The following is a 10,137-nucleotide window of genomic DNA, read 5'->3' as shown; positions in this document are numbered from 1 at the left end:
CCTCCCTCCCCTGGCTCGGGCTCTGCCAGTGTTAAGCACTCTTGAGAATCTGCTCTGCGTGAAGGCAAGTTGCTGCTGTTGTATGAAAGCACAAGCTGTTCTTCCATTGCAGAGTCACTTTGCAGAAGGAGCAGAGCTGGGTGGAGAATGGGCTGTAAATCACATGAATCACTGTAGATCGAAAATCCTGCCTGAGCCTGTTTACCGTTACTTGATGGCGTAAGATGCCACCCAGGCAGTACAGATCATCTATGATTTCCCCCAACAGCAGAGAGAATTGCAACAACCTCTGTCAGCGCCTCTCAATCCAGCAAAATTCTGCATGTGTGTCAGCCTGGCACTGTGGTAAGCACTCTCACCTCTGAATCGAAAGGTTGTGGGTTCAAGGCCCATGCCGGGCCTTGGAATCACATAGTCTAACCTGCAATGCAGTGCTGGGGGTGTGCTGTAGCATGAGAGGTTCCTTCCCCTCGGATGAGATGTTAAACTGAGGTCTTGTCTGTCTGTTCAGGTGAATGTTAAAGATCCCAAGGACCTACTCGAAATGAGAAGGAAGTTTCTCCCAGTGTCCTGGCCAACAATCCTCCAAATAAAATTGATCACTCATTCAATGGCTGTTTGAGGGCCACAATTGCCTGCCACATTTCACCCACAAAATACAAGGTCACTAAACTTTGTACTATGTCCTGTGAAGTACTTTGAAATGTCTCAACAATGGGAAAAGGCGCTATATCAAATTATTGGATTATTATTATTATGATTATTAGGTGAGGACTGAGGGATAGAATCTATGACAGTCCTCAGGTGTGGCAGTAATCAGTAATCAATCAACCCAGCATGAAAAGAACACTGGCAGAACACTGAATATGAGATATTCGGCAGACCAACAAGTAACCAATACATGGGAGAACAGTTCCAGTTACGCAGTGTTATGTTCTATGTTCTACAATGTATTCAGCAGTATATGTGCAACACTGATTAGCAATACACATTATTTGCTTCAAGCAACTTTCTTCAAGAAATTGTGTTTAAATGGATTGCACAAATCCATGGTGATTATATTGATTCAGTCCGGGTTTCATTCTCTTACATAGAGAGCTGAGGGAGACTCTTTACAGAGAGCAAGTCTGATCAGCAGATTCAAAAGTAAATAGCGAATTGGTAATAAATTCAACTGAAGGGTGTCAGAGGTAGTGTGGTGTTGGATAATTTATTATTTTTTCAAAAAAGAATCAACTTTAGTACTGTTCAGATCAACTGCGATGGTCTTTTCCTAATAATGGACATTCCAATGCTCCTGTGACTTCTCTTCTAGTTATTCTGTTCTGATGCTTCAACCATCTGCTGAAGAATTTTAGTCTTTGTATTCTGTAATGCCCCAAGGCAACACAACATGGATGTAGACAAGGTCCTTTCCAACCCTGGTTTTTCACCACACTTTGGTTCTTTCCAACCGTTTTTCCAAGCGTCTTCCCCGAACTTTCACTTGTCTGCATCTCCCTCTGAAAAATGTTTAAATACAAGAACTGCAGTGAGAATAAATGAACAATAAATTGAGGCCTAGTCGAAGAACATAGAAGCTATGGTGCTGACGCTTCTTTTTGCCCTCTTGCGTTCCTGTTAAGTCTTTTATTACAGTGGACAGTTCAGGAAATTTGGAAGCCAGAGAGACGGGAGATGTCGGGGACCTGGCTGCTCCAACTCGCTCCTATTCTCCCCCGGCTCAGCCTGTGGAGACCCTGGGCTCATGGAGAGATTCAGGCCCCCACTCTCTCTCTCTCTCTGTCAAGCTGGCTCACTCAGCAGCCATCCAGACAATACAGTCAATATTTATTTCCTCCAACCTCAGGGAGAATTGCAACAAGTTGGTGGGTTCAAGCCCCACATCAGGATTTTAAAACACATATAGTCGAAGCTGACACTTTGGTGCAGGGCTGGGGGAGCACTGCATTATCAGAAGTGCCGTCCTTCCAATGAAATGATAAACCAGAGACCAGCTGACTCTTCAAGTGGAAGATCCCATGGCACTACTCGAAAAGAATGGGGAGTTCCTCTTTCCTGGTTATCTGATCAACAACCCCTCAATTACAAAACATTGGCCACTCACTCCATGGCTAGTTGTGGAACATAGTGTTCATAAAATTTGCTAGAACATATGCCCAGAAAACAAACAGTCATTACACTTTAAAATCTATCTTGTGAAGCGCTATGGGACTTTCTCCTGACATGTACCAACAACAACAACTTGCATTTATATAATAATAATCCTTGCTTTTCACATCTTCCAGACGTCTCAAAGCGCTTCACAGAATACACTGTAAATTGAATTGACTGTATATTTTGTGGGCCCTTCATGCGGGGAGAGCTTCCAAATGCAAGGATTATTATTATTTATTTCTACTGAAGAGGTACACAATCCCCAATCATTTCAGCATGAAATGCTGTCCTCCAATTGGCAGCCATTTTGTATTTATAGTAAATGCAGAGAACCCTTTGCCGACTTCAACCGATCACTCTCATCCTCGCCTGACTTCACTGGCTCCCCATCCCTCTGAGGATAGAATTTAAAATCGTTGTCTTCACTTTTAAAGCCTCCACAGTCTTGTTCCACCCTAACTCTGCGACCTATTAAGACTATACCAATCTATCAGCTCCTTCCACTCGGCAGGTTCTGGCCTTCTCCTTGTCCCCTGCCCTCTCTGCCGCATCATTGGCACTTGGGCCTTCAGCTTTTCTGCCCCCAGACTCTGGAATTTCAACCCATAGTCCCTCCTCCTCGCCTCCTTCCTTGCCTCATTCAAGGCCCATCTTAAGACTTTCCTCTTTGAACATGCGTTCAGTTATCCTCCCAACCCACCCCCTTACCTTCCATTCCTTTTGATTCCAACCCCCAGCTGGGGTACAAAACCTTCAATATCCATTGCCTTGGGACATCCTTCGGACATGAAAGGCGCCATATAAATGTAATTTTGTTGTTGTGTTTTCTGTCCAAGGAAGGAACAAGCTAGTCTTTGGACTATGGCAAATTAGTTTGACATTTTTGAAGAGTGTATTGTGTTTAAAAAAAACAACGTGACAATTGTATTCTGGGATATGGTGCCCTTTTTACTTTGTGCAAAATACCTGTGGAGCTTCAGGTCCAGATTTTAGTTTTGAACTCTGTGAAAGTTAACTGTGTGGTTGACATTTTGTGCTGACTCAGTGTGTGTGTGTTGATTCTTAAGACGTGGACTGTTTGAAATACAGATGGCCAGTATTCACAATAGCATCACTGGTCTCAGCTAGTTGGGATGTTTGCAGACTATGCTGGGAAATGGAGGCTGTTTATGTCATTCCTTGCCAAAACACACAGGGACCCGATTTCAAAAAGTTCAACTGCTCGGAGCTACAAACAAAGCCTGCCTTTATATATTTTATCACTATTACTCTGCCATTGTTCCTCCAAAAGGTCCCAAGTCACAAACACATAATTCCCCAAACTCTCACTCCACCTTGCATTTGCAGTGGAGTCTAATTTTTAATATTCGCAAATGAATTGATAGACAGTGGGTCCAGCAGGTCCCCAGATTGGTCCTCTCTGGAATGTTCCTCATGTCATTCTTAGCTCTGTCTGTGAGACCAGATTGCAGCCAGTGGAGCACCCAGCAGGAGATTGGTGTCCGAGCAGAGTCTCAGCAATTTGCCCCGAGATATATCTGGGTACCTGGAGATCCATTATTCCCTAATTATTTTACAAATCAGGCAAATTGTGGAGTCCTGTAGTGTAGTGGTTAGCCTCGCCTCACAAGCAGGTTTGGTTCCCAGGTGGGGTAAAATCTTAGCCAAGTTTCCTTACTCCACATGCCTCTGTTAATCTAGTAGTAAGTAGGACCAAGTTGTTAGTCGATTACTTTCTGGGGTAACAATCCTGCAAAAAAAAAAAATTGGTCACTCAATCCACAACTGTTTCTGGGACACTACTGAGCTATTGATGGCCACATTTCACCCATAAATACACAGTTACTCCGTTTTACAGTATGTTCTGTGAAGTGCTTTAAGACGTCTCAACTACACGATAAGGCGTCATATCAAATGCAAGTATTATTTTTGTTAAATTAGAACCCATTCAAGGTGCTTTAAACCCCACCTACGACCCCACTGAGGTTAATCGTAACTTCTCCTCGCCCCCCCCTCTATTCCACCATCAGGAGCTGTGAAGCTATGGAACTCTGTTTTAATTCCACAGCCTTGCCTCCTCCTTGCCCATCTTCAGATCACACCCGAAGACCATCCTCTCCTCTTTACCCCTGGTGAGGCATCATGCCCCGTCACTGTTAAGTGCTCCAAGACACTAACTGTATGAAGGAGGGAGCTATATAAATGCAAGTTGTTGTTATTACTCAGGGCACTGGCTCCCAATCTTAACATCCTTTTCTCAGGCCATCAAATCTATGAAATAAACTCAGTGAAGAAGCAGATGGTATAGGATGGTATATCAACCCTAATGGAAAACATGACCATTAGTGTGGGCTGGACATAAGATGATTGAAAATCATTGAAATACAGCAAAAAAAGGTGTCATAGCAAATAATCGGTCAAAGGGTGGATGTGAAAAAGGATTAGATGACGAGTTTTTTCTAGAATGCTGTCAGGGGTCCCGATCTGCAGAAGCCAGATTCTGCAATGCTTTGTTTCCCTGTTTAGGTGGACATTATAGATCCCATAGCAATTCTGCTGGTCTCTCCAGCTCCACCTTGCACAAAATTCAATTAATCCAAAACTCCGTTACCTGGATACTCAAATGCACAAACTCTGTACCCCCATCACACCAGTCTTTGCCAGGCTCCACTGGCTCCAATTACCAAACAGATCAATTTCAAGATCCTCTCACTCATTTAATTCCCTCGCACCTCCTTACTTATCCGACCCGCTTGGCCCCCACTTCACCACCTGCTGCCTCCACTAGGCCAGCTACAGACTACTGTTTGTCCCTTGTACCCTCCGCTCCACCATCGGTGGCTGTTCCTTCAGCCACTAAATCCCCAAATTCTGGAACTCTATCCCTCAATCCTTCCGCCTTGCCCCCTCCCTCCCTCCCTCCCCACTTTCAAATCCCGCCTAAAGACCTTCCTTTTTGTTCGTGCTTACGGTTACCTCCCTCTCCCCCGTCTCGTTGTCAGACTCCGCCACTGTCAAGTGTTCCGGGATGCTACCCCATGTGCAGGGCGCTATATAAATGCGAGTCATGTTGTTGTGGAACGTTGCTGTGAACAAACTGACTGCTGCATTCCCCTACAAATATACAGTCACTACACTTTGCAATAAAATCTTGTGAAGCCCGTTGAGACGTCTTAATGGCGTGATACATCACTGATTTAAATGCAAGGATTATTATTAATTAATGGAGGTGATTTGGGAGATAAGAAGAGATAATAAGATAAAGAATGCAACAGAGTGGCGCCGGGTGAAAGAGATGCAAACAGTTGACTGGGCAATGCAGTAACATGCTGTGCCAGTGGACTGCCTGGTGCTGAAGTTTCTATAAATGAATTCTTTCATTCTTTCTTTACAAAATTTTGATTTGTGTTTTCCTTGGATAAGATGATAGTCCCCAGCAAGCTAGTCAGGAGTCTTCAGAAACCTCTTCCCAGCATTGCTGGCTTATCGGTGAGCTGCTTTTTAAAATGGATTTGTTTATTTATTCGTCCTTCAAATTAACCTTACACTCACCACAAACACAGAGCTGAACTGTTCGATAAATTGGAACAAATTAACCTTCAGCGTGTTGCAGAACGGAGGAACCATTTCACCCACAAAATATACAGTCAATTCACTTTACAGTATATTCAGTGAAGTGTTTGACTTGTCTCAACGACGTGATAAGGCACTATATCATATGCAAGAATTATTATTATTCAAGAAGCAGTGTGTGACAAGTTGCAAGTCACTCAGGATTAAACACTTAGTAAGGGTGAGAGACAGATACAGGAGCAATGATTGTAAATGGGGGATAAACTCTCTGAGAGGATTGACACCTTGCCTTTTGACCTCCAACACCTTTGTTGGCATCCCAGCTCAGAAAGGCTGCGGATGGCCGGTGTGTGAAACAGGAAATGTGACACTGTTGCAGCAGGGGACTCTTATGAGGCCACTTCTCAAATCATACTTTAAGACTTATCTCTTCGACCATGCCTACGGTCACCTCCCCTCTAACCGGCTCAGTGTCAAGCTCTGCCACTATTAAGCTCTGAGATGCTACCCTGTGTTTAGGGCGGTGTGGGTAAGTTGTTGTTGTTGAGGAGAATGGAGGAAGTTTTACTCTGCTTCTCGTAAAGCTGGACCTGACCTGGGAATGCTGGTTGGAGCAGTGTAGCAGATCCATTATTCTCTAACTAACCTGTGATTCACAAAATTCAGCTCATTCAAAACTCCACCGCCCGCATTCTTACCCATACCAAACTTCGTAACCCGATTACTCCAGTCCTTGCCAAATTCCACTGGCTCCCTGTCACAGAACGGATTGAACTCAAGAACCTCACTCTAGTGTTTAAATCCCTCCATTCCTTAGCACCCCCCTATCTCTCTAACCTCCTCCCTCCCTACACAGTACCTGCTGCCTTCGCTCTACTGGCTCAGGTCTCCTCCGTGTCCCCCGAATCCTCCGCTCCACCATCGGCGGCTGAGCCTTCAGTCACTACTCCAGTCGCGCCTGAAGACCTTCCTTTCAACCGCGCCTATGGTCACCTTCCCCCTCCCCTTGGCTCGGCCTTGGACTCCACCATTGTTAAGCGCTCTGAGACGCCCCCGACGTGGAGGGCGCTATATAAATGCAAGTTGTTGTTGTTGTGATCTACTTGATCTGGGGGTACCTGATGCTGACACTTACTCCCCAAAGGGTAAAGCATTTCCAGGATTAACATTCGCTGACCTCAGGGAGAACAATAATTAAGAGTTAAAACAAACCCACGGATGCATTGGTGATGGAGACACCAACAATCTGATTAACTCAAAAAGTTGGAATTTTGTATAATGAGGATCAAATGTTTAAATGTCCTTTTTCATGTATCATAATAATAAATAATAATAATAACCCTTGTATTTGATATAGCACCTTATCACGTCATTAAGACGTCTCAAAGTGCTTCACAGAATTTACTGTAAAGTGAATTGACTGTATATTTTGTGGCGAAACGCAGCAGCCAATTGCACACAGCAATGTCCCACAAACAGTCGTGGATGAATGACCTTTTTCAGGTTTTTTTCAGGGTGGGGGTATTTATCACTCCTGGAAAGCGAACCATCAATCGATTAACAACCTGGTTCCTACTTACTGCAAGGTAAACAAAGGTGTGTGGAGTAAGGAAATGTGCCTAAGGTTTCGCGAATATGCTACAGGACTCGTCACTTTCTGGAAGCGAGAGATTTGGGCTCAGCACTTGATGGCTTATAGATGTAGTTCTGCCCCTGAACTTGGAGCCACCAGTGGTTTCTTGCCCATCACTGAGAATTAATCTGACAAAGGTATTACCTTCCCCTTTGGTCTGGTGTTCCTCTGCCATTGCTTGTGATGGAGCTTCATTCAAAGAGCTCCTCTGGTCTTCAGTGTGCGAGTCCTCTGGAGCTGTAAAACACAGAAAAGAATGTTTTTATATTGACACCTTCTCATATTGAAAAATCCCAAAGCGTTTTATATGGTTTATAGTACTCCCTTTATAACCCTCTCACCTCTGAGCCAGAAGGTTGTGGATTCCAGTCCCACATTGGGACTTGGAATCACATAGTCTAAGCTGACCCTCCAGTGCAGTGCTGGGGGAGCGCTGCATTGTTGGAGATATCCTCCTTCAGATGAGATGCGGAACCAAGGCCCTGTCTGCCTGATCAGGTGGGTGTTAAAAATCCCATAGCACTACTCAAACAGCGAAGGGCCAACATCCTGGCCAACAATGCCCCAATAAAATAATTGTTCATTCACTCCATGGGTGTTTGTGGGATACGCTGTGCGCAAATTGGCTGCCACTTTCACCTATAAAATACACAGTCTCTTTATATCATACCCTATGGAGCAGGATGGTATGTCCTCCTGACGTGAAAGGCACTGCACCAAATGCAAGGATTATTATTATAAGAGTTACTGTAAAATGTAGTGACTGTTTATAGGTAAATTGGGCTGCTAATTTGTCACAAACAGTAACACAGTGAATGAGCATTTCATGTGGACATTTGTTGTGGGAGAACACATTTGCTTTTCAAAAAGTGTTAGGGTTTTTTTCACTTCCCCCTCAAGACAGGGAATTGGGACCTCAGTTTCTATTTGATTGAAGGACCTTCATCAATGCAGCATTTCTCCAACAGTGCACTGGAGTGTTAGCCTGGACCATGTGTTCAAATACCAACGTGGGGATCGAGCACAGAAGCAAAAAATAATAATAATAATCCTTCCATTTAATATAGCACCTTATCACATCGGTAGGACGTCTCAAAGCGCTTCACAGGATTTACTGTGAAATGGATTGACCCTGTATTTTGTGGACGAAACACAGCAGCCCAATTGTGCAATGTCCCATAAACCAGTGACCAATTTTATTTGGAGGGTTCTTGGTCAGGACACAATGAAGAACTCCCTCCTCATTTCGAAGAGTGCCATGGGAACATCCATCTGAACACGCAGGTGGGATCTCAGTTTAATGTCTTATCCGAAGAACCTCTAAAATTTCAACACCCCCCCGGCACTGTATTGGAATGTCAGCCTAGACTGTGAGTTTATAGACATAACCCAAGGAGGGGAGTGCTACCAATTGAGCCAAGCTGACCTCCAATTAAAATAAAGCTTTGACTGAGTTGTGCCTGCAACGTATTTACAGAAGAGGAATGGTACATAAGGGAGAAAGCGTTCATCTGTTATACTCAGTCTGCCCTGTGCTCATCTCACATGATCGGGACAGCGATTGGGATTACAATTGGCTTCACTGACGATGGCATAAAGAGGGAAATATCAGCTACTTTATATGAAGAGATTACTACCCCCAGAAAGCAATCCGCCAATCGACTAACAACTGGATTCCTACTTACTGCTAAGTAAACAAAGGCGTGTGGAGTAAGGAAACTTGCCTAAGGTTTCGCCCTGACCAGTAATCGAACCCTGGGCCTCTTCCTTGCGAGGCAAGTTCTCTAATGAATACATTATTTGATCTCATCCCTCCAGAACACACCTCCTACTGTTCCCCCATCACAGCATCAAGCTGTGTTTTAAACAATTCCAGTGTCCTGGTCTCAACCACCCTTCCCGGCAACCTTGTTCCAGTCATTAATTAACCAGTGAATAAAGAATAAAGAAAAACTTCCTGGTGTCTATCTTGAAAAAGCCTTTTACAACTCTGAACCTGTGCCCTCTTGTTCTATTGTCTTGATGCATGCATTCTAAAGTAAAAATCATGCTTTAATTCTGTAATCTGTAACATTGCCCACCTCTCTCATTACCTCAGGCTGTCAAGATGCTAATTCATGCATTCAACATATCCAGGCTCGATAAAGACAACTCTATTAGCCAGACTTCTTACCTCTTCCCTTCACAAGCTGACACCTGGCTGACCAAAAAACAGCTGCAGACTACCATGAGCCATGAGCCTATCAGCCCCATCTCCTCCCGACTCCACTGTCTCCCCCTACTCCAGACGATCGAGTTCAAAATCGTCAAACTCACTTTCAAAGCTTTCCTCTGTCTTGCTCCACCATATCTTTCTGAACTCCTCAAAACCTACATGCCTGGCCTCTCTCTCCACTCAAAGGCCTGCTTCACATCCTCCACCTGCCCGCCCCACCATTGCGGTTGGACTTTCAGCATATCAGTCCGCACTCTCTGGAACTCCATCCAGAAGTCCCTTCAACTCGCCTCCACTCTAATCAATACCTTCATCATTCTCCAGCTCAGTGTTATTCTCCTGTCCTTGATATGACCGAATGCATAAAATGCATTCGGTCATAAGATTCCGTCAGTAGCATAGTCATCCTGAGTCACTCAGCAAAGTGAACTCGAGATGGGAATGTTATGGGTTTGAATCAGCACTTTGATAAAATCAACACCTTATCAAAACTACTGAGTAAGTAGAGTCTCCCTATGGGTGACCCAGCACCGAGGAAAGGACTGTTCCAAAGGCATAC

The 10,137-nt window shown here is 44.3% G+C and overlaps 1 protein-coding gene across 1 annotated transcript in view; it reads right to left on the bottom strand.

Moving 5' to 3' along the window:
* Nucleotides 1-1,191: 1,191 nt before the first annotated feature.
* The window catches only part of nme9 (NME/NM23 family member 9), a 53,930-nt gene continuing 44,984 nt past the window's right edge, over nucleotides 1,192-10,137 (bottom strand). The window contains exons 18-19 of the mRNA XM_007907679.2: nucleotides 7,508-7,600; nucleotides 1,192-1,502 (exon numbers count right to left, since the gene is read on the bottom strand). Coding sequence (XP_007905870.1) covers nucleotides 1,483-1,502; nucleotides 7,508-7,600 — 113 coding nt within the window. The 3' untranslated portion in view covers nucleotides 1,192-1,482. The remainder of the gene's footprint in view (nucleotides 1,503-7,507; nucleotides 7,601-10,137) is intronic.

Source organism: Callorhinchus milii, unplaced genomic scaffold (genome assembly GCF_018977255.1).
Source record: "Callorhinchus milii isolate IMCB2004 unplaced genomic scaffold, IMCB_Cmil_1.0 Scaffold6, whole genome shotgun sequence".
NCBI classification, from domain to species: domain Eukaryota; kingdom Metazoa; phylum Chordata; class Chondrichthyes; order Chimaeriformes; family Callorhinchidae; genus Callorhinchus; species Callorhinchus milii.
The sequence above is the reverse complement of the archived record's forward strand: the minus strand, read 5'-3'. Positions and strand labels throughout refer to the sequence as shown.